This window comes from Halichoerus grypus, chromosome 4, assembly GCF_964656455.1.
Source record: "Halichoerus grypus chromosome 4, mHalGry1.hap1.1, whole genome shotgun sequence".
Taxonomy (NCBI): Eukaryota; Metazoa; Chordata; class Mammalia; order Carnivora; family Phocidae; genus Halichoerus; species Halichoerus grypus.
This window is the reverse complement of record NC_135715.1, coordinates 136,524,743-136,550,317: the sequence shown is the minus strand read 5'-3', so window position 1 is coordinate 136,550,317 and position 25,575 is coordinate 136,524,743. Positions and strand designations below refer to the sequence as shown.

The window sequence follows — 25,575 nt, the reverse complement described above, 5'->3', positions numbered from 1 at the left end:
AGTTTATTGAAACTTACTGACACCCTTATGTCTTTCAGAAGCATTACTATCTTAAAAATAAAGTTATCAGTGTTGCTTTTTTAAAAAAATTTTGTTTTATTATGTTATGTTAATCACCATACATCACATCATTAGTTTTTGATGTAGTGTTCCATGATTCATTGTTTGCATATAACGCCCAGTGCTCCATTCAATACGTGCCCTCTTTAATGCCCATCACCAGGTTAACCCATTCCCCCACCCCCTCCCCTCTAGAGCCCTCAGTTTGTTTCTCAGAGTCCATAGTCTCTCATGGTTCGTCTCCCCCTCGGATTCCACCCCCCTTCATTTTTCCCTTCCTACTATCTTCTCTCTCTCTCTTTTTTTTTTTTTTAACATATAATGTATTATTTGTTTCAGAGGTACAGGTCGGTGATTCATCAGTCTTAACACAATTCACAGGGCTCACCATAGCACATACCCTCCCCAGTGTCTATCACCCAGCCACCCCATCCCTCCCACCCCACCCCCCACTCCAGCAACCCTCAGTTTGTTTCCTGAGATTAAGAATTCCTCATTATCAGTGAGATCATATACATGTCTTTCATCAATGTTGCTTTTTACTGAAATGGGAGAAAGGGACATCAGGTTCTTCTTAAATTCTTGGGCTACCATTTCCTGGCTTTTCCTCTCAAAGAAAACTAGAATGTTGAGTGCTATTTTTAATTCCTTGTAACAGTATTTTCTTCTTGTTTCTAAACATATTCCTAAAATTTCTGTACATGATTTGAAAGCATCGCTTGGACTTGTGTTTACAGAAAAATCTGAACACCTTTTCCTCATTCATTTTTCCCTTTCCCCATTCAGCTCTTCTGGATAGATGGAAAGCATTATAAGCTAATTTTCTTGTTTCCCAAAACTGTGATCATTCCATTGTTTACTTCCCTCATATTAGATTCCGCTGCTTCAGAATAAATTATAGATCAGTGTTCCTTAACCTTTTTTTTTCATTATCACATCCCTAAGGAAAAAAATTAATTAAAATTTAATTTAAATTAATTAATTTAATTTCTCACTAATGAGAGAAATTAAATACTAATGAGTAAGGATTTGTTGGATAGGGTTGAGCTTTGGAGGGCCACAAGCCATTTTAATAACGAAGTATTTTTCACCCATAGGAATCAATCTTTTGCCCCTCTGTAAGTAATATCACCGTCACTAAGAGTGTATGCTATAGATTCTTGTAGCAAACCCGATACTGGTAAATATAGTAAAACACATGGCTTTTAGAACCTTTTTTTTTTTTAGTTGTTAGCAAAGATAGGATTTGGGTTGAATCAGTAAATCAATTTGAAGAGAATTAAGATCTTTTACAGTACTGAATCATTTGGTGCAGGGACATCTTATTTTTCTTATTTTTTGAGCCAGGCACTGTTGGACACTTTTTATAAATGTTATCTTACTTAAACCTCACAACATGCAAGTATATATATTATCTCCATGTTAAAACTGAGGAAGCTTAAATTTCAAGAGGTTTTATGAATTGCTCAAGATTTCATGCTTAGTGGAAGACATTAGGAGAAGGAAGGGAAAAATGAAGGAGGGGGGTGGAATCAGAGGGAGAGACGAACCATGAAAGACTATGGACTCTGAGAAACAAACTGAGGGTTTTAGAGGGGAGGGGGGCGGGGGGATGGGTTAGCCCGGTGATGGGTATTAAGGAGGGCACGAACAGCATGGAGCACTGGGTGTTATACGAAAACAATGGATCGTGGATCACCACATCAAAAACCAATGATGTATTGTATGGTGACTAACATAACATAATAAAATTAAATTAAAAACAAAAACAAAAACCAAAACAAAACAAAAAAGATTTCATGCTTAGTAAATTGTAGACCAAGTTTTTCAGCCAGATCAGTCTGACTACAGGACCAATAAGTTTTTTTTTGTTTTTTTCTTTTTTAAGTAAGCTGTAGGCCCAACATGGGGCTTGAACTCATGGCCTTGAGATCAAGAATCGATGCCCTACTGAAAGCCAGCCAGGCACCCCTGTCTTTTTTTTTTTTTTTTGTAAAATTCCAAAAAAATTGTATTGACCTCATATGTATTTAAAAAATAGTTGTAAAATAAAGGCTAGCAAAACCTACTTGCATGTCAAGAAATAGAACATTATTAGCACCCAAAAATATCCCCATTACTTACCACTTTACTTAATACTCTTCATCTTCCCACAGCTAACCACAGTTCTGAAATTTATAATAATAATGTCCTTGCTTTTTTATACCAGTGTGTGTGCCACCTAAAACGTATGAATTCTTTTTTCCTGATTTAAAACTTTATATAGTGTCGTGTTGTATGTATTTATATGAGCATTTTTCACTCAACATTATTTGATATTGTGTACTCATTCATGTTGCATTTACCTTTAATTCATTTGTTTTCCTTACACTAAAGTATTTTATTGGAAGAATATATCATAATTAAAAAATATTTTTTACTGTCACTGGGCATTTGAATTTTGCCCCCGAAGTTTTTGATAATTATGAGCAATGCAGCTGTGAACATTCTTTTACATCCTGGTGCACATAAGCGTAGTTTAAGGCATGTATCTAGAAGTAGGAGTGTGTATATTCCTTCAACTTTCCTAGATAACACTGTTTTCTTAGTGTATGAGAGTTTATCCTGTTGTCAACACTTGGTATTGCCCGATTTTTTTTTTCATTTTTGCAATTCGATACCTGTGTGATAGTATGGTCATGGTTCTAATTTGCAGTTCTCTATTTAAGATTGGAGATCTTTTTTTTTTAGTATTTGTTGACTCTTGGATTTCCTCTTTTGTGAAGTGCCAGTTCTAATTTTGCCCATTTTCTGTTGGATCAGTGTCTTGTTCTCATTACTTTGTTCAAGTTACATATATATTCTGGATACTAATCATTTGTTTTAAATGAATTGCAAGTATCTTCTCCCATTATGTGGCTTTTGTTTTTGCTCTTTTTTATGGTATCTTTTGATGAAGATTTAATTTAATTAAGTCTTAATTTTTAAGTATAGTGCTTTTTGTGTCTTGTTTAAGAAATCTTTCCTACCTTAAGGTCATCAAGATGATCTTTTATGTTCTAAAAGCCATATTATTTTACTGTTCACATTTAGGTCATTAACTACCTGGAATTTATTTTTTGTAAGTAGTATAAGGCGGGTATTGATTTGATTTTTTTACCCCATATGGAAAACGTGTTATTACAGCACCGTATTTTAAAAAGATTGTCTTTCCCTACTCCTATTGAAGTGCCTCCTCTATCATATATCAAAGAGCTGTGGCATCTTACCTCTTTCCTGAGGATTGGCAGATGACCCCAGGTAATAGTAGCCAAAAGCAACAGTGGGATGGTCAACACTTTTGAGTGGTGAAGGTGAGAAGGGGAAGATAGAATGAGGGGTTGATATACAGAGTCTGGCCTTATGTGTGTTCACCAAATCATTCCTATACTTTCCTCATCCCATGCTGTCCCTGTGTCTAGTCTAGATCAGGGACAATTAAAATGTGGTCCTCAGACTAACAATATTACCATCACCTGGGAGCTTGTTAGAAATGGAAGCTACAGATCTTCTAAATCAGAATGTCTGAGGATATGTTTTGACAAGCTCTCTTAGTGGTTCTTATGCATGCTAAAGTTTGAGGTTCACTGCTATACAGCAGGCAACCCTTCTTCCCCCAAGGGTAGAGTGGCTTAGGCATCCCCACCTCCAGCCCTCTTCTTGGTGTGGTGCTGCCTCATTATCTTATTAGGTCCTTGGTATTATATGGTATTTCCTCCATTTAGACCTGTTTTACAGTTGTCATTAGAGAAGTTAACTCTGAATTGCTTAGTTCATTATTATTGAAAATGGGGGTCTTGGCAAAGATACAAATGTAGGGATCCAAAGGTGCACCTGCACCCCAATGTTTATAGCAGCAATGTCCACAATAACCAAACTGTGGAAAGAGCCCAGATGTCCATTGACAGATAAATGGATAAAGAAGATGTGGTATATATGTACAATGGAATATTACTCAGCCATCAAAAAGAACGAAATCTTGCCATTTGCAACGATGTGGGTGGAACTGGAGGGTATTATGCTAAGCAAAATAAGTCAATCAGAGAAAGACAATTATATGATTTCACTCATATGTGGAATTTAAGAAACAAAACAGAAGAGCATAGAGGAAGGGAGGGAAAAACAAAACAACATGAAATCAGAGAGGGAGACAAAACATAAGAGACTCTTAACCATAGGAAACAAACTGAGGAGTTGCTGGAGGGGAGAGGGGTCAGAGGATGGGGTAATTGGGTGATAGGCATTAAGGAGGGCACGTGATCTAATGAGCACTGGTGTTATATACAACTGATGAATCACTGAACTCTACCTTTGAAACTAATAATACACTATATGTTAATTGAACTTAAATAAAATAAAATATTTTAAAAATGCAAAAGAAAAGAAAATGGGGATCTCGGGGCACCTGGGTGGCTCAGTCAGTTAAGGATCCAACTCCTGATTTCAGCTCAGGTCATGATCTCAGGATTGTGAGGTGGAACCTGCTTAAGATTCTCTCTCTCCTTCTCCCTCTGACCCTCCCGCCCTCTAAAAAATAAATAAATAAAAATTTAAAAAGAAATTAAAAAAAAAAGAAAATGGAGGTCTTCTCCTAAAATTTTACCAACAATTTCCCTGATATCATGATATAACAGTATGACAATTGGTGAGGATAGAAACCAACTTAACCAGGGAATGATGTTTGAAGGTAGATTAATTTTGTAAGTAGTTGGTTTATTTTTACATTTTACTTTTTGCCTTAAAAAAAAAAAAGCAAGTCACACCCACATTTGTAGTAAAACAAGTATGGAAACACCCTCAATCATGTTAATAGTAAACATCTGGAAAGTTTAAACAGTTTTAAGAATTAAGTATTTGGAAAGGGAAGTGGATGATTAGGGTGAATACTTTGAGTATTTACACACTACACCTCTCTGTTACTTGACTTTTTTTCATAAGCGTATTATTAATTTTTTTTTAATTTAGAAAAAAGGTCTAAGGAAATGATTTCTTTTAGATGGCCTTCCAAAGAGTTAAATGCATATGCATTGTCCTTAGCGGTTTCTGATCTGCATTCATCAAACTATAATTTTAGCTTTGTACTGGAGAAAGAGTTTTGAAGTTTCTGTCTGAACTTGGAAAAGGAATATGATGGGAGATGTGAAACTGAAAGAGATTGACCTATGAGAAGTTATAGGCTTTAGGATCAATTCCATCTTCACTTACCTGAAAAATTACGTGGACAATGTAATTTATAAGCAAAGGTTAAGAAAAAGCTCCTTATGAGTTTTCTTAAGACTGTTCCATTTGGAGTTGCAAAGCCATTTTGAGTCAAATATGAGACCCTTTGCCTTTTCATCTAAACTTAGGTTAAAGTCTTAGATTGGGTTTCCTCAGAAGTAGACACCGAGGCACGGATTGGAGTGTAGGTGGTTTCTTTGGGAGCTATTTTAGGAGGCACTTCAGGGAATGAGGAATTAAGACCAGGAAGAGAAGGAAACTGAGTTTAATTTTGTTACATATTGTTTAATATGTAAACAAGCAGGTAGAAACTTGAACAGCTGGGGCTCAGTCCTGTTAGGGACCTCTGAAAAACAGTGTAGAAAATGTCTTATAGTTTTTCTGTTGGAATGATGAGGAGGCTGGGGTGATTATCAACTAATTTCCCTCAGTCATTGGTTTTGGGCTGCTCCTAGGGTTGTTAACTCCCTGGCACCTGATGTCTGTGTGCTCTAAGCATGGCGCTTAGGCAGAGTTATAGATCCTTACAGCAAGAAGCCATTAGCATGTACTGGACCTGTGAGGGCAAAGGGGATATGGACAGCCAACGGTCTCTGCTGTACATTCCTTCACCCAGTGTGCTTTAAATTTTTTGTCCTAATCATTGTATTTATTTTTGGTTATTTTTGGGGATCACAAGTTTAATTTGGTGATGCTTTATATTTTTCCTTGCTTCTGATTTATCTCTAGTTTTCCCAAGACAGTACCTATGTGATTATATTAACTATTTCTTATAGGGGAGTTCTAAAAAAAAATGTTTCCTTACATTCTCTAACAAATGGTCCAGAGGTATAAAATGATTGGCGGGACTTTGATTGGACATAGATCCTAGGCTGTAAAAGAGATAACTACTTGAAAGTTATAAAAAAAATTAGGTAGATCATTTTGTTTACTAGTTACCTGAATATTCCTTAATATTCACTCAAATGTGTCTGTTTTCTAGATAATCTTTCCAAAAATGCAACATTTCAAGCCTCTCTTCTTAGGAAGTTTCCATTTTCTAGATTTGAATGTCATTTGTATTTTTATGTAAATAAGCAGGAAAAACTTAGAACTTTTTAATGCTAAAACAGAATCTCTCCTAAGTGTAAGGTGGATATATTCTGACATAAAGTCATCTTTTATAGTGGGTCTTGCTGTCTGTGGTAAAACCGAGGCACTAAAGAAGGCAGGTGTGTGATAAACATTTCCTATTGGTATTAACTAGCCAAGTGAGTTAGTTTCCTAGGGCTGCCATAACAAATCCTACAAACTGGATTAAAACAATAGAAATGTGTTCTTTCAAAGTCTAGAGACTAGAAGTCTGACATGAAGGTGTTGGCAGGGCCATGCTTCCTTTGAACCCTCCTGAGGAGAATCCTTTCTTGGCTTTTCAGCTTCTGGTAGCCCTAGACATTCCTTGGCCTGTGGCTGTAGAGCTCCAGTCTCCGCCTCCATCTTCACGTAGTCATCCTCTCTCTGTGTTTCTGTCCAGATTTCCCTCTTCTTATAAAGACACCAGTCATAATTGGGCTGAGGGCCCACCCTACTCCAGTATGGCTTCATCTTAACTAATGCTCAATTAAGGTCACACTCTGAGTCCCAGGGGTTAGGACTTCAACGTATCTTTCTGGAGGATGGTTTATGATATAACATTAACACTAGGGCATTAAGATCAGGGTTTTTTTTTTTTAAGATTTTATTTATTTCTTAATTTGAGAGAGAGAGAGAGTTTGTGCACAGGTGTGTGCACACATTCACACATGCGAGCAGGTGGAGGGGCAGTGGTAATCTCAAGCAGACTGCCCTGATGCGGGGCTCGACCTCATGACCCTGTGATCATGACCTGAGCCAAAATCATAAGTTGGACCTACTGAGCCACCCAGGTGCCGCCAAGGTTGATTTTTAAATCTATTTTAAGTGTGTATACATTTCATTTGGAAAGACAAAATTTGGAAAATGTAAGTAGAAGTCTTTAAGGAATGATTTATTTTGTATTGATCAATTATTTGGAAATTATCACACTTAAAAAATATTCATAGAACTAACAATTAATTAGACAACCAAAGAAGGCAATCAGAAATTGTAATTGAGTCTTTTTTTTCCTGTCAGTATCTCTGAGTTAAATAATTAGTGTCCTCCAAAAGATACAGCTGTTAGCAGATATCTTCTCATTATCTTAAAGATACTTACATATGTAATAGGTGTATTTTTCACTAAAATCAAAAGATTCAAAAGGGTATACTGTAAAACATAATGCTCTCACTTCTGTCTTCTCATTTACACTTTTTTCCTCATTAGAGTTTATGTATCCCTTGAGAACTATTCTTATATGACTTAAAAGATTGTTTTCTGAAAGAAAAAGATATTACAAGTACATGGTGAAGCTGAACTACATTCATTCATCTTTCTCCCCATTGTCTCTGTTTTCATAGTCTCTACCTCAGTTAATGGAACCGAATTGTTTGAACTGAAAGCCAATATCTGACTCCTCTTTCTCCCATTATATCCGATCCTATTGATTTTATCTCCTGAATATTCCCTATATCTCTTCCTCCTTATTTTCATGACTTTTTCAGTTTAGGCTTCATTATGCTTCACTTATTTTTGCAGCTTAACTGACTTCTTTGCCCTTCTTGCCCTTGTTTTCCACAAATAACAAAGTACAGATCTAACTATGTTGTTCCCTTGATTAAAATATCTCACCATCTTCCTGTGAAGATACTGCCAACATAAGTTCGTGGCTCACAGATTTCTTTGTGATTCAGCCTTGCCTGACTTAACACTTTCTCAGCTTGCCTGACAGTGAACTAGTAAACATTTTGGTTTCGCATGAGCTCATTTACTAGAACTCTCCTCTTCTGCTGCCCCTCCATTCTTGTTTCCTAGTCATCTTTTCAGACACAGCCTACAGCAGAAGTTTCCTACACTTTAAAAAATGTTTTGATTATGATGAACTGTATATAACATAAAATTTACAACTTTAACCATTTTAAGTGTACAATTTAGTGGCATTAAGTACATTCACAATGTTATACAACTTTTACCACTGTCCATTTTCAGAATTTTTTCATCATCCCAAACTGAATCTCCTCCTCCCCCTCCCAGCCCTTGGCAGCCTCTCTTCTTCTTTCTCTATGAATTGCCTATTCTAGGTTCCTCATATAAGTGGAATCATAATTTTTGTCCTTCTGTGTCTGGCTTATTTCATTTAGCATAGTGTTTTCAAGGTTCATCCATTTTGTGGCATGGATTGGAATTTCATTCCTTTTTAAGGTTGAATAATATTATATTTATGTACCACATTCTGTGGGCATTTGGATTGTTTCTACATTTTGGCTATTGTGAGTAATACTATTATGAGCATTATTGTACAAGTACATTGTGGTTATAACATTTTTGAAGAGATCTCCATTGAAAATAGTCCAGAAGGAAATACTAACTGATAATAGTGGATTAGAGAGATAGTTATGAGTGCTTCCTCCTTAAATAATTTTCTCTTTTAATTTTATTGCTTTTATAAAATAAATTTATGGAAATGAACCCCAAAGTTAAAAAAATATTAAATATAGCAACCCATTTAGAAATGCATGAACCAGGAATGTGATTAGAAATTATCGTAGTTCATTATTTGAGTCTACATAATACACATACCCCAAAACTAGAAAAGAGGTTATAAGATTTTCAAAATTAGAATGACAAGTTGCTTAATTTATTGTGGCAATACCAATGTGAGAGTCAAACTATGCTAGGTAAGACTACTTTATGGGTTTAGGAGAAATGACTATCATAGTAAGTATTCTAAGCATAAATGAGGTATTTTTGACAATGATGCTCTTAGACAGCAGTGGGAAGGATTGAGGCAAAGTGTCTCCTTTTTCTTGAACTGGGATGACAAGAATGAGGGTATAAATGTAACTGACCAATTTAATGATCATCTTAACACTTTGTAAGGTATTTTACTTTCTCAGTTTATAGTCATTATTTTAAGCAAATCACTGTTTTTCTTTTAAGGTTTTAGGGAAAATTTTTTGACTTATTTGGTAATATGTGAACATACAGGTAAGATCTGCTAAAGATGAAAATCTTCTGAGTGATTTAATCTCAGAAATTTTATTGTATTTTTTTAATGTTTAGTCATAAGGACCAAAGATTCAACTTAGGCTATTTCAAGAAATGGGTTTTTATTTTTAAAATACAAGGCAATAAGGGAAATGGAAATCCAAAAATGTTTATTGAGATCAGGAAGTGTAGTATAGCCAGGCCTTTTGGAGTATAATTGTAAATCAGCCCAGGGCAGCACCCAGGAATTCAGAAGTCTGCACCTTCTCTGTGTGGTGCCCTGCCATTTATGTAACTCAGATGGTCTTCATTTCTGCTTCACTAGAATTCTCCTTTTTTTTTTGCTACCACTAGAGTTCATCTGCCGTTTTATATATTGTTTTTATTCCTGATTTCTGCTTCTTCATAATTTCTCCTTCTAATTAACCTATTTATCACATCATATAGTTTACTCTGTCTTATGTTCGTTCAGTGTATCTTTGCAGCTTAAGTCTCCAATTGTCTTATCTCAGTATTTCCTTATCCTGATTCCTGAGAGCAAGCATCTGATTGCCTCAGTTTATTCCCATTTTGGCAGAGTTTTTTTTTTGCCTGAGACCACTTCATAGGTCAAGTACCCACCAATTCCGGCCAGGAGACTGTTTGGGTAGGACTGTTTACTCTGCAGAACCTGTGGACTGAGCCACATTCCTTGAGGAGAGAACTGAAATGAGAGTAAAGCCATGTTGAATAGTGTGTTTGGTATATTGCATAAAATGGTAAGACTTGGCACATTATAGGCCCTCAGTGCTCACTGTTATTTATTTGAGGACAGCAGTTAGGAAGTGCGAAACTGTTTTGAGACTTGCAGAGTAACACGAAACAAAAATGAAAGAATGTATTGTGTTTGGGGCAAAGGTCAGGAGGATTAGACTCATTGAGGCCGTCATCAATTTTATATATACCCTGAAGGGAATGAACTCCTAAATGAACTGATGCTGTGGTACATATGTTATAGGCATACTTTCCTGGCTCTGCCCACCTGTCCACTTTCTCCTTGCTTCTAGTCAAGAAAACACAGATGGAGAAATTTAAAATAGGACATCTTGGTATCCCCATAAACTCATTGTTACTGGCCTCAAGTGGGCCCTCACCCGTATCAGTTTCTTATTTGCCCTCCTGCTCTCTGCTGCAACTGCTTCCCTGTTCTCAGACCTCTTATTTATGCCCACTTCCTGTTTCATCCATCCCTACCTTCAGCAGATGACCTTGCCTCCTATTTCAGAGATCCAAATAAAAGCTACCAGACAGGAATTCACTCGGTTTTCACTCCTCTCATCTGTGGCTAGTTATTCCAGTTGTCTGGATCCTATCATGTCCTGACTTTTCAGAAACCTACACTATTAGTCATCCTTTCTTTTTTTCCCCTTCAGTGCCTTTAAATTATTTCATTGAGATAAATTCACATATCATAAAGTTTACCCTTAATATTCAGTGGTTTTAGTGTATTCACAAAGTTGTGTTTTGATCACCAATAATCCCTTCTTTCTTGTATATACAACTTGCCCCTCTCAAACCAGATTGTTTTCATTAACTATTTAAAGATGGCCTTTTTAATCTTGGTGGTGGGGGGGACTTCTTCCTTAATACCACACGCCTTATCCTTCATTTACCATATTTTCACTACCCTCCTTCTTAAAAACCTCTTGAAAGAGTTCTTTTTTCTACCTCGTAATAACTCAGTCTAATCTATCTGGTTTACCTGCCCATCACACTCAAACAGGTTTCACCAGGGTCATCAGTGACTTTTGCATTTTTAAATCTAATGGACATTTTCAGTCATAGTGATTTTTCAGTAGCCCTCCTTCTCTAGCAACTTCTGTTTCTTTTGCAGGCTCATCCTCTTAATATCTTTGTTATTAAATATTGGCATTACTTAAAATTGAATCTAAGGCTCTCTCCTCTCAGTTTTCTTTCTATGTGGTATCATCCATATCCATTGTTACAATTACTGTTTAAATACAAATAACTTCCAGGTTTGTATCTCTAGCCCTTCTCTGTACTTGGAGCTCCAGACTAATATATTTCATTCCTGACTTTGACATCTTATGGATTTCTCAAAGATATCTCAGAGTTGGCACATCTAAAATCAAACTCAAGGATCCCCTCCTTCACATCTGATTCTCTTCCACAGGTTTTTATTTCAGTGAAATGTACTGCTATCTATTAGATTATGCAAACCAGAAACCTAGTCATCTTCGACAGTCTCTTCCCATCATTTCACATATTTAGTCTGTCACTGAATTCTGGCAATATGTAGATATATGGGTATAATAATATGCCTATATTTTCTTGTATGTGTAGAGATAGAGAAAGGATAAAACAAATGTGGCAAAATGTTACATTAATGAATCTGAATGTACAGACATTTCTCTGTTATTCTTGTAGCTTTTCTTAAGCTTAAAATTATTTCAAAATAAAAAAACAAAAATAAAATGTTTTATGATTTAATGTATAGAGATACAGTGAAAATATATGACAATAATAGCACAATCAGTGGGAGAAGGCAATAATAGAGTGAAAGAGTAGAGTAATAATACTCCAGTTAAAAGACAAAGAGTTTTTGGCTCCTCAAATAGTTAAATTTCGTTAAACATAGAATTACCGTATGACCCAGCAGTTAAATTCTTGGATTGATATTTCCAAAAGAATTTAAAACAGGTACTCAAACAAATATATGTACATGCATATTCACAGAAGTGTTATTCACAATAGCCAGAATGTGGAAAACAGCCCAAATGTCCATCAGGGATGAGTGGATAAATAAATTGTGGTATATACATATAGTGTAATGTTATTTAACCATAAAAAGTAAATGAGTACTAGAGAGAGACAAGCCAAGAAACAGACTCTTAAGTATAGAGAACAAACTAATGGTTATCAGAGGGGTGTTGGGAGAAATAGGTGATGAGGATTAAGGAGGGCACCTGTCGGTCATGAGCACTGGGTGATGTATGGAATTGTTGAGTTACTATATTGTACACCTGAAACTAATCTACAACTGTATGTTAACTATATTGGAATTTTTTTAAAAAACAAAACAAAACAAAACAAAAAGTAAATGACTACTGATGCTAGATGTGGATCAACCTTGAAGACCTTAAGGTAAGTGAAAGAACTCAAACACAAAGGTCATATATTGTATGATTCCATTTGTGTGAAATCTCCTGAATAAGTAAATTTCATAGAGACAGAACTGCAGATTGGTGGTTACCAGGGACTAGGGGAAGGGGAGAATGGGAAGAAACTGCTCAGTGAATATGAGATTTTATTTTGGTGTGATAGAAATGTTTTGGAAGTGAGGTGAGAGGTCCATAACATCGTGAATATACCAAGTTTTTAGTACTAAACTACTTAAGAATAATTGATTTTATGTTTATATGAATTTATGTGAATTTTACCTCAATAAATTTTTAAAAAATTAAATAAGACAAAAAATGTCAAATTGGATTTCAAAAGCCTACCTCTGTGCTGCTTATAAGACACACATCTTACATGGAAATGCAAAGGTCCAAAAATAGTTAAGATGGTCTCAAAGAAAAATAGAGTTAGAGGATGTGGTACACATGAACCTTATATCAAGATTATTCTAAAGCTGCAGTGATTAAGACAGTCAAGGATAGACAAATTGATCATGGAACAGAATGGTTATACAGATACAAATGTGATTTGTGGTGAAGATGGTACTGCAGAGTAACAGAAATGAATGATTTTCTTAAGAAATGGTGTTGGGTCAGTTATATATCCTGTGAGAGAGAAAATAAATCCTCACCCACCTCACACTGTACAAAAAAGGTAAAGTCTACATAGAGTAAAAAGTGAAAATGAAACTCTTACGGAATAAAATATCTATTATATAGCATAAAATATTTTCATCACCCTGTAATAGACAAATATTTTTTAAACAAGATACAAAAAGCAATAATCATAAAAGATTTTATTTTTTTGAGGATTTATTTATTTTAGAGAGAGGGAGAACACTCTCGCGTGTGCATGTGGTGGGGAGGGGCAGAGGAAGAGGGAGAGAGAGAGTCTCAGGCAGACTCCCCCCTGAGCGTGGCGCCTGATGTGGAGCTTGATCACCCCCTGAGCCAAAACCAAGAGTCGGACACTCAACCGACTGTGCCACCCAGGTCCCCCTAAGGGAAAGATTTTAAAATTGTACTATATTCACATTAAGACTTCCGTTAAACAAGAGAGGGAAAAGCTACAGAGTGAAAGAAGATATTTGCAGCATATAACAAAGAACTTGTCTATAGAATATGCAGAGAGCTACAAATAAATAAGGAAAAGACAGCCCAATAGAAAGGTGGGCAAAAGATTTGAACATGTACTTCATGCAAGAGGAAATCCTCCATTAATCATTAGGGAAATGCAAATTCAGACTACAGAATGATACCACACCTTAAATTAAGAACACTGACAATACCAAATGTTGGAAAGAAACTGATTAGCAATATATGCTAACTTTGGGTAAATGTTTGACCTATGATAGAGCAATGCATGTACAAATTTACCAAAATACATGTACAAGAATGTTTATGGCAGCTTTATTCATACTAGCTTTTAAAGTATAAACAATCCTAAGTGTCCAACAGTGGAATGGATAAATACACTGTGAAATATCCATACAGGGAAATATTACATGGCAAAGAAGATACGTACTACTGCTATTTCTAACAACGTGGATGAATTCCACTATGTTGAACAAAAGAAGTTAGACACAAGATAATGCATATTGTATGATTCTATTTCTATAAATTTCAGTAACAGGCTAATTTGTGATTCAAAAAAGCCAGGATAGTAAATATCTCTGGAGAAGAATGAAACATTGTGACTGCATTGCTAATAGTATTGTGTATATTGATCAGAGTAGTTATAGGTATGTGTTCATTCTGTGATACTTCATCAAGCTATATACTTAATGTAGTTTATACTGAGTATATTTGATACTTTAGTATAACCCTTTCTCAAGTTTGACATTCAAACCACTGATTGTCTTCTGCTTGTATCAGTTGAATTTTCAATTTGGATTTTTATTTTCCTACTTTTATTTCCTACTTTCTACTTAGATTTTGGTTTCCTTATAAATTTTTCTTAGTTTGTCAACTCTCTCAACATTTCATCCATTTTTTTCTGACATTACTCTTCTCTCTTTATGGCCTCATGCTCCTGTTTCATAGATGCTCTATCTTTTTGCATTCTGCCAAGTATGCCACATAATTCATTAAGAGGGTATGTGTGCACGCACACATGCGTGATCATTTTCTGCTTCCTTTCTGACATTCCTTTTTCAGTAGCCTTTTTGTTAAAATCAAATTTGTGGACTCCACACCTCACCCCCACCATACTTCCTTGAACATGGTGAAATCCATTCAGACTGATTTACAGGGATCATATAGGATTGTTGCCTTCTTCTTTTTAGTAATGTTCAAATCCTCTTGAAATCTATACCTCAAGAATGAATTGGGTGTCCATTCTGGTTGCCACTCAGTTTATGGCCAAAAGGCCAAGAGCTTTGCTGTGTTAAGTTCTCACTGTTTACTTCAGTGAATCACATAACTGAAAACCCACAACTACCAACATACATTCTACCCCCATTATTGGTAGAATTAACCTATTATTTTGATTCTTGGATGATAGCTTCCTTACACACATATGCATGCACGTGCACACACACACACACACACACAGAGCCATGCAGAGCATTGCTGCCAATTGGCTTAGTTGAGTCTTTTGTTGATTCTTTACTGGGAGTTTTAGTCACTGAAGTATATAAAAAGATGGTAGTCAAGGATCAGTACTCTGGTCTCCATAAACAGCATTCATTTAGTAGAGCAACAAATGTTTAATATTCTGATTCAGGCAGATCCTAAATATCAAGTTAGAATATACAACGAAGGTCTGTTTCGTGAGAGAAAACATAGATTGATCTGTCCTCAACTTGGGATATTTAAAGGGGATACTCTGGGTTGGAGCAAGAAGAAGCTGTATTACTGGACTCCTAGCCAGACTATTTTGAGCTGAAGCCCTGACCCCCATTATTTTGGTCTGAGTGCATTGTTGACTGTGTGTTAGTTAAAGCCACCTCACCAGCACAGATCAGCTCATCTGGGTGTCAGCATCAGGTATTGGGATAGTGGATTTGGCTAGAGAGAAGTATCAGACTTGGAAGCTATAATTATTACAGAATAAGAGTGAGTCACCTTGATAAATTGCCAGGTCTTATCTATTTAGTCATCAAATTTTAGGATTACAGATGGTGAGCAGTGAATAGATGAAGCCTCCCTTCCCCCTCACACTGTAAATATCTTTATTTCTTTTCCTATTGTAAAGATGATGTTTTTTGGTTAAGAATAAATAAAACAGCATTGTAGTTTTAAAAAAGAAGGCAGAAAGGTAAAGCTTCTCTGGTATCCAATCTTCTAGAAATTTCTATTGCTAACAATTTGGTATGGCATCTATCTAGTTTCATTATTTGAGTGCATTTGTTTGTATGTATTATATATAGTTTCAAAACCACAATTGGGATCACATTATACATTCTGCCATAAATAATAATACTTAATACCTAATTCTAACATCTCTAATTTTGTTTTTGTAAAATTGGGATAACTCCAATTCAACACATGGTGATTATGAGGATTAAATGAGAAAATATGTGTAAAGTAACTGCCTCAGCTCCAGGCACATAGTAAATGCTCAATTCTAAAAAAAAATTTTAAAATTGAGCATTTACTATGTGCCTGGAGCTGAGGCAGTTACTTTACACATATTTTCTCATTTAATCCTCATAATCACCATGTGTTGAATTGGAGTTATCCCAATTTTACAAAAACAAAATTAGAGATGTTAAGTAACTGCCCCAAGGTTATACAGGTAGAAAGTGGCAGAGCCAGAACTCAAACCCAAATCTTTTTGATGGCAAAATTCATATTCTTAACTTTATTTCGTTGTTCTGAACCTGCTTTTTTCACTTAGCAATGCATTAAATTGGACATTTTCCCATACAAATGTACATACAGCTATGTCTTGTCTTAATGGATAAAAACCGTTCTGTTATATGAATGTCCCATAATTCATTAGCAAATCTCCAATTAATGGGTTTTTAGGTTATTCCTAATCCAAATCTCTCTTCTTGTGCTAGTATCACACTATTCTAATTACTGTAGCTTTATGGTTTAATACATAGCAAGGCAAGTCATGTAGTTTTCTCTCTATATATTTTTTACTCTCAAGCAGTTCGTTTTTTTTTAGAATAATGATATATTCAATTTGTAACATTCTCCAACATCCCTGTTATGATTTTAACTAGAATTGTGTTATATGTTGTAGTGGCTAGAATTTTTATCAGCATGGTGTTGATCAGTACAGATGAATTTTGAGTGAGGGTCTGGCCGAAAGAAGTTTTAAGTTAGTGTCTCTGGACCTCAGGTCTGGGAGTCTATGGACCTAGAACATATACTTAATTGGCTGTTGTTGGGGCATTACTCATAACCCAGGTTCTTGGATTTGGGGATGATGAATTCCTCTTAAAAGCATTTGGAAGATATGTGCCATCATCCCTCAAAGGCACATAAACATAGAACTTTATATACAATTTCAAGGTGTTAAGGAACCCCTGAAATCTAGTTATGGGTCACAGATTAATAATTCTTGCTCTGGAAACTGAAGAATACCAAAATAGAGAAGTCTAGTATGTAGTCTTGGAAAGTCAGTTATGTTATTGTGTGCAAAGAAAAATATGATTTTTGTAATACATGGATTGACAATCAGGTAGTATTAATCCCGATAGTAAATTTCCCTGATGACCTTGGACCAAGAATGAGGACCTGGAATAACAACCTTGGGAATAACTAGGCTAAACAAAGAGCAATTGGAAAAACAGTGAGGAAGACAAATAGGCCAGGGTGATTGGGCAGAACATGAATTTCTGAGTCACTTAGACCTGAATTTGAATCTTAGCTCTGCCACTTACTGGCTATGGGAATTTAGGCAAATCACACGTTCTCTGTGAACCTAAATACATTACAACTGCTATTAACAACAATAATAAAATACATCAAGAAAATAGAGCATTTCTTAAGTTAAATGTGAGACTATTAGTAAGAAGAGTCAAAGCATATGAGTGAGGAATTCAAGGTGAGTTTGGATTTTCTTTTTAGTTAAAAGGTAGTTGTTCAGTAAAAACTAGTTCTTGTAGAATGTTAAGACTAGACGCCTGAATTGAGATTTCACTAAGAAAGCCAATATTGTTGGTAAACCTTCAGAAATTTGAAGAAAAGGACTAATGAACAGTATTCAGATTGGAGAAGATGTATATATGCGTTAAGGGAGTACCCAAGAGATTATGTTGCCATTTTGTAGACGACTGGTATTTAATCTTTCAACTATCATAATAACAATGGCACCAGCACACATTTACTGAGAACTCACTCTGTGCCGAGCACTGTGCTAAACACCTTATATGCATTATCTCTTTTGATCTTCACAACAACCCCCAGGAGTAGATAGTGTCATCATCTATGTTTATCAATGAAGTAATAGGTCACAGACCTGGTAAATGGTAGACCTAGGATTTATTTTCACACTTAAGCATTAAGTTGTTACCTCTCTAATCAGTATACTCATACCACTGCAAAATAACCAAAAAGTTCAAATATCCAGGAAATTTTGCATAATCTTCATTATGTTATAGGATTTTGAAAGTGAAGACTTTGTTAAAGTTATCAAAACAAAAGTTATCCTCCTACGTCTGTATTTCTACATAATGATGTTGCTAAAGAAATTATGAAATCCTAAAGTAACTTCTGATGCCTCAAGCATTAAGGTGTTTCTGTGTTTTTTGGATTGCGTTTATTGTATTGTTAGGAGTAGGGTAAGTATGTATTAGATTATTTTCTCGGTTAACTGGAACGTTTTGTTGTTCTCATCGTAAGTATTAATATATGTATTTATATATAAGCATAAGAAAAATTTTAGTCCATTAAGTATTATATACAAATTTGTCCAAATGTTTTCGTTCATCTGCTTAGAAGTTTTTCAGATAAGGAACATAAAACATCTTTTAATTTTTTGCTAAAATTAAAATTCTTATGTAAGAATAACAGCACATCACAACTATACCATATAATGATTATTTATGTAAGATATTCTTACCTGAGAGCGATCTTTTTTTGCCTTAAGTAAACTGGCATCTTTTAATAATCTAAGGTGTCTTTTCTTGTTTGTTAAATCTTTTATGGAGCTAATGAAGAGAGTATTGGGTAAAAAATAAAACATTTAAAATTTTAAAACATTTTTACTTTCAACTCGTCAAATATTTGGTTATACTCTATAAATTTTTTCTTAAAAGGTTTGAATGTGGCTTTAATGAATGTACTGTTTGAGAACTTTAATTATGAGTAAATTCTCTTTAAAATTGACTGTTTCTAATTTGTAGTATAATGTGTTGGTGTGAGGAGAAAAAAAACTAATGCCAAAAAGATTATGTGATAAGATTTCAATGTCTGGAGTCATTGTGTAGTTAATTTAAAATGAAAGAGAAATACTGAAATTCCTTCACTAGTGATCATCATTTATTGGGGCCCTTTAGGTTTTATAAAAATGTTTATAGTTACAAAAGTATATTATACTTTTTATATGATTAAAATTTAATTTCCTTCCTTATTTTTGGTTTGGCTTTCTTTTGTCTGTTTTCTTCTCTTTTCTTTTTTTAATTGAAAAAACTAATGGAACCAAATATAAGATGGTACCACTGTCTTCTCCTTCTTTTGTATAATCTTGTTGCGTGTCTCTACATAAGCTGTTCTGGCCACTCATCATAGTAACCAGCTGGGCCATTTCACCTGCTGGAGCCATTAAAGAGGACTCTCTCCCCCTAGATTAATCCCCTCCGACATTAGTTTTTTGCACTGACAACTGGAGCAGGCATTCAGAATTTGCAGGTGGCCAGTGTGACGCACATAATTGCCTACAATTTTAGGCAATGAATAAAAATGGTCTACATTACTTGTCAAAGGTTGTATATGCAGTGCCAAGTGAGATCTATGGGAAGCCTTTTAGGGTTTAAAGAACAGTTAATAGCAAGGCTGCACAGGGCTTTTTTAATCATAACGCATTTGTAATATAGCACTTTGATCTTCTCCTTGTAGGAAATGGTGTTACATTAGCCACTTTTAAACATTTATGAGTGAAATTCAGTTATAGAAGAGTAAAAGTGATTATTCTTAAGCAGAACATGTTAGATTTCATTAAAAGTTTTCAGCTTACCCCTTCCTTGTTAAAATCTGTGGGAAGTCTTTTTCCTGGAGAGTTTCAAATCAGGATCTAAGGACATAGGGCTTTTTCCTTATTTTTCCTGTTGGTAACAGCAAGATTTGGAAGGAAGGTATACTAAATATTGAGGTAATTTATACAAGGGGATATTTATAGAAAAATAACTGATTTATGGTAAAGTAAATACATCGATGAAAACCTAAAAAATCTATTGCTAATAACTGTGTATTACAATAAATTTGTGAGAAATGCATATTTAAAACATATCCATAAATTATCTTTAACAACAACAACAAAAAACCAGATGACTCTCAAACGCACTTCTTCTGGAAGAGCTAAGTTTGACCTTTCAGACCCAAGAGCCTTTTATTAACACCTGCCTGTAAGAAGAACCTTGCCACACGCAGCTTTTAGATTCAGAACCACAAAACTGATGAGGAAAGACTTGAAGGGTTCAGTTTGTGTCACTTGCTGTTTGCCGTTTCCATTTCACAGATGATTAATCTTTCTGTGAAGAAAGGCTAGAGAAACAAAGCACATTGGGCTCTTCCTGCAGTTACTCCTTCTGAATGCACACTAGCTTGCTAACTAAAAGGCCTTTAGATTTCCAGCAGAGAGAGATGTTCTGAAAGTGAATGCAGCTGGTTGGAGGTCACCAGTGCAGGGCTCTTGCCATTGTGTAATGGAGGCTTTGGCAGGTTGGGGGGGGGGGGCGGTGTTGGAGCGGGGACAGGAGAAGTGGGCAGGAAGAAGGTGTTGGCAAAAAATTAATTCCGAATTAAAAGGGTTTGGTCAGTTGATTTAATATTTTGGAGGGTAGATCATCAATAATAGGTTCAATTTCATCTATTTTGTTTTTCTTTTTAAGGAAAAAATTATAATTCCGTCTCTTTCCAGTATTCCCCCCTCCCTCCATTTCCTAATAGCATGTTTATCTTGTAAGTGGCATCACTAGGTGATGTTGAAATACTATTAGCTCTTACAGTCTTTGGTGTATGTGAATTGTCTTGAAATTTTTAAGACTGTTACTAATTTTGCTAGTATTCCACATATATATTAAAATGTTAATGCCACAACAACGTTTCATTGGTATTTGGATTTTTGATGAGGTATTAAAAAATAATTATGTGTGTGACTTAGTTCCCCTTTCATATAAAATTGACTGTTTTTACTTTGAGGATTTGAAAACTCTTAATTTTAGTATTTCGTATCTAAATGTTTAGTGTCCATCTTGTATTCACTTTTTTCTCAATCTTGTGCAGGATATAATGTGCAAAGTCAAATCCTGGGTTATAGATCAGAAGAAACCTGTTCGCTTCTATCATGACTGGAACGACAAAGAGGTAAGTTATAAATATCATGCCTTCTATTCCTGCCTTGGCTTTGACTTCTTAGAGAACAAATTAGATTTTCCATTATTTTATATATTATTACTGGTAATATCTAGTTAAACTTTATTTCTGTCAATGATTGCTTATTCCCGGGCTTGTTATTATTTTCTTTTCCCCTACTCCTGATATTTCATAACTGCTAATCTCTTAAGAAACAAGAATTATGAAAATGAAAATGGCTACTTGTTTGAAAAGAGTTTATTTTCAAGTTATTCAACTTTTAAAAAGGATTCTTTCTCTGTTTCCCACTTTAGATTGAAGTGTTGAATAAACACTTATTTCTGACTTCAAAACCAATGGTCTACTTGGTTAATCTTTCTGAAAAAGACTACATTAGAAAGAAAAACAAATGGTAAGTGTTTCCCCCTAGAGATATTCAGACATATCCTGTCTCTACCCACAAACACACATACATATGAACTTACGACTATGTTAGATTTTAATATTTTTCTCCTTATTATTATAAAGTTTAAAACGGTTGAGAAAGCTTTGTCTGGTTTTGTACATTCTGAGATGAATCTCCTAATTGATCTACTGAGAGAACTTAAGAAAAAAACAGAATTAAGTTAGGCAATATTGAATCATGCGTATTTACTTATTAAATTTAAATTTAATAGACGTTATTGTTTGTTTCCTCTGCAAAATGAGAATAAATGTAGTTAGAGCAATAAAACTTTCTAAACTAGGAATTTCTAACTGTGTTGATATTATATGTGGCCTTAAAATACCCACTTGAGATTATAGCTGAGCATAAGTTTTAAAATCCAGATCAAATGCTTTAAAATTTTTTTTCAGTTAAAAAAACTGTGTGTGGGATGGGGAGAGGAAAATCAGTTATCTGTTTCAAACACTTTTAAAGTGTACAAAGGTAAAAGCTGCATTCATGTGTTAACATTTTTGACATGTAACCCAAATGTACAAGGTTTTCTTTCGTTCACTAATAACTTCAAAAACTCCTATGTTCATGTAACATGTGGGGCATGTACACATTTGGCATTGCACTCACTTTGACTTGCCTCACAGGACCCTCAGTATTTTATGCTATTAAGTCATACAAACAAATCAAAACTATCCAAAGCAAAATATCTGCGTTCTCCTAAAATATATTGTCGGTTTTTCCCTGTACTTCATTAAGTACTTAGATGCACATGGTTTCAATTTTCCATTAAAAATTCTCATTTCCATATGATATCAAAGAGTGAGAAGCTTTAAACTGAAAAATAAACATTCATAGACTGGAAGCCAAAACAATAATTAATGTCAGATGGTTAACTCCAATAAATGATTAGAATAAATTCTGTGAAATTACTGCAACTAAAAATGCCCTGTTGATATTACTTTAAGACATTTTGTGTTCCTGATAGGAAACTGAATTTGTCCTCTTTATTGGCAGTGTTCTAGAAAGCATAAACTTAACATGAAAATTCAATTCTGACTGGTCAGTGTCCTCCAATAGATAATTAACTTTAAAATAATCAGTACTGTCTTGTTTCAAATTCTTATAAATTTGATGATTAATGTGTTAAAAATTGTTACCTTTGGGAAGGAATTTTAAAGTTTACTACTTGATCTCAGTTAATAAATCTTATTGTAGTATGAATGGTAAGGTTTCCTGAGGCTTCATGAAACAATACAGACATCAAAGTTTACATGAAAAGGGATGAGTCAGTTTCCTTGCCCAAAGGGGCTTCTCACACCTGTATCTGGATGATTACAGGTAGAACTCCCTGGCTCTAATTGTATAGTAAATACCATTTCCCAGACCCTAATGGTAGACAGACTGCTTGGGAGACGCCAGTCTGTGATTTAGCTGTCGCCAGACACCCCATGTTTTTTGTGAGACCAGTTGTGATGATGATATGGTTATAGCCAATTGAAAGCAAACTCTTGTCTAAATAGCAAATTTTAATTTATAAAGATGTAGAGGTATGGATGATCCTATTTATAAAACCAAATTTTAGATTTTATATATAACTAATGATCTGGTTTGGGGTTGTGTGTATGTTTGGTGGGGGGGTGGGGGAATCAGATCTTGTGCAAGTTAGTGTAATTGTAGCTGAAAGATCAAAGACTGGGTAACTGAGTGATGTTCCAGAAGAGAATTTACCACATAGCCATTTTCTGTACAGTTTCTGCCGCCTGCTGTTCCTATTTTCCCTCAAGCTAGCCATTGACTACCCCCTGTGCATCCCTGCTCATAAAAAATGATTGAGGAAGTATTTGTCATGTATTTATGAGTGGGAAACATTGTGTGATAGGGAATGGCATCTCCTGGAGCCAGAAAGATTGCCATTTTCCTTTCATTCAGCCACTCTGCTACAGCTTTAAATCCTCTGTTTATGCAACATAGCCTTTGTATTAAAGTGCAGAATAAATTTTTATTATGAAGGATATGAACACTAGGTTTTCATCATTTTCATCATTACACTGCAAGCAGATGTAAACAGTTAAGATACATTTTAACTACTAAATCCTTTTAATTTATGTTAGCATCTCTTTCTAGCATTTATAAAATCTAAGCTCCATTTGCATTAGTTGCTCCTTTAGCAAAAGAAAAAGTTTTGTTTTTTAAAGTTATTATATAATATTAGTGTAGCAAATTAAGACTGATGCAGGAAGCAGTAATAAATATTTTCATGGGTCTTTTAGATCTAGAAAACTATTTTAAATGGTAAGGAAAGAGGAGGAGGAGGAGGAGGGATTTGTGATTTGGGCCATAAGAGGAAGACTGTAGGAAACTGTAGTTTAGTGGGTCACCATTTCAGACATAATGAACATTTTAATTACTAGTTAGAGTAGAATATAGGAATAGGAAGAATATAGGAAACTATATTTTAGGGGGTCACCATTTCAGACGTAATGAACATTTTAATTACTAGTTGGAGTTTACTTTAAATTTAAATGCTAACATTGTTTTTCAATCCTAGAAAAGAAGGAAGCATTTTGAAAGATAAGTCTGTTTTGTTATTGAGTAGGTACACTGACCTTTTGAAAGATGTAAAAAACGGAAATCTACTCGCTGGTTTTAACGATGTGAATTAGTCATTTCGTTGATTTATGATTAAGACCTAGCCCCTTGAAGAGAAGCTGACATGGCAGCCGGGTTAGTATGGTTGTGTTATGATCAGATGACAGTAATCAAGATGTTGTAAGGGGAATCCACAGAAACCTTTTTTATTATTACAAATTGCTGTTCTTTGAATGCAGAAGTTGTCTTGGTGAGTGCCAATGATTTTTGAACATTTGAGGATTTCATTTTTTAAAAACGATCAGTTGTTACTTATAACTAAAATTGTATTGTCTGCCATATTAATTTTCATTTGAGATTGCCTAGTGAGTTACGGTATCAGGCAGGTACAGGACATTAGAACTGTCAAACCATTGCTTAATTAGGGGTTTAAATTTCAATCTTTGTACCTTTGTTGCTCTGTAAGTAGTATATGCCATCCAGTTATGAAGTCAGTAGAGCAAACTAATTTTAGATATTTTGTATACCTACATAGCTTCCAATTATGTTTCATTTTTGTGTTCTCTTGCCCCTATCTTAAAACTATTGGTAAAGGATAATTCCATTTTATTGCTTATATATGCTACACGTTAATATTCAACTGAAAAATATAACTAACATTTAAGACATTCAGACTTCTTGTGTGCATGGGTATGTGTATAAACATGTATATTTGCATATGCCTTGGTGGGCTTGTGGTCACTAAACATTACCCTTTGACTAATATTATATGAGTCCGTTAATCTGGGTATTGAAATTGATTCAAGATAGATAGACAAATATTTTCTGTCTTTTAAGTTGTTGTGTAACCAAGGGCAATGTGTCAGCTTCACTAACTGAATTCTAAATAGAAAAAGGTTTTATTAATTCTTACTATTCTGTGATTCAGTCCCCTCATCCCCACTTTCCTGTTTTTGTTAGTTTTCCACATAATTTGTATACAGCAACTAGAAATAGTTTGGCGATACTATACATTGTGTGCCTGGTTAGGGGGAGAATCACAGAATAAATCCAACATTTCCTTGATTTCTTGAACTGTATGTGAGGATTACAGGTACTGTATCTCAGCAACTCTGAATGAAGAAGAAAATATATTCATTTTTTACATATAATTTTGTATGTCTATATATCTATATACACAATACAGATATACATGTACATACATATACCTACATAAAGGTAAAACTATTTCTATAAAACTATTCTAAGAAGTCATCAATTTCTGACAAGATTATTTACTGAAGCTAGAAATTTATGCTGCTGTGGAAAAATCACATTGTTATACATTTGATTTACTTGAAACAGAGAAAGTGAGAATAAGTAATTATTCTTAAAAAAATTATTCATTTTAGTTTAGGAGCTTCTCAAGTAGTTTTGAAATTAGGTTTAATTCACATAAAGTTTTCAGAAACATACCCTGTTGTATAAAGCAAGATTCACATATATGAGATTTTTAAATGTTTTTGTCATCCACTAGTGTGG

At 34.7% G+C, this 25,575-nt stretch overlaps 1 protein-coding gene across 2 annotated transcripts in view; it reads left to right on the top strand.

Annotated features, from left to right (window-relative positions):
• Nucleotides 1-25,575, top strand: part of OLA1 (Obg like ATPase 1) — a 189,372-nt gene that overhangs the window by 116,082 nt on the left and 47,715 nt on the right. For both annotated transcript variants that reach the window (XM_036075803.2, XM_036075804.2), the window contains 2 exons: nt 20,958-21,038; nt 21,341-21,438. In XM_036075803.2, coding sequence (XP_035931696.1) covers nt 20,958-21,038; nt 21,341-21,438 — 179 coding nt within the window. The remainder of the gene's footprint in view (nt 1-20,957; nt 21,039-21,340; nt 21,439-25,575) is intronic.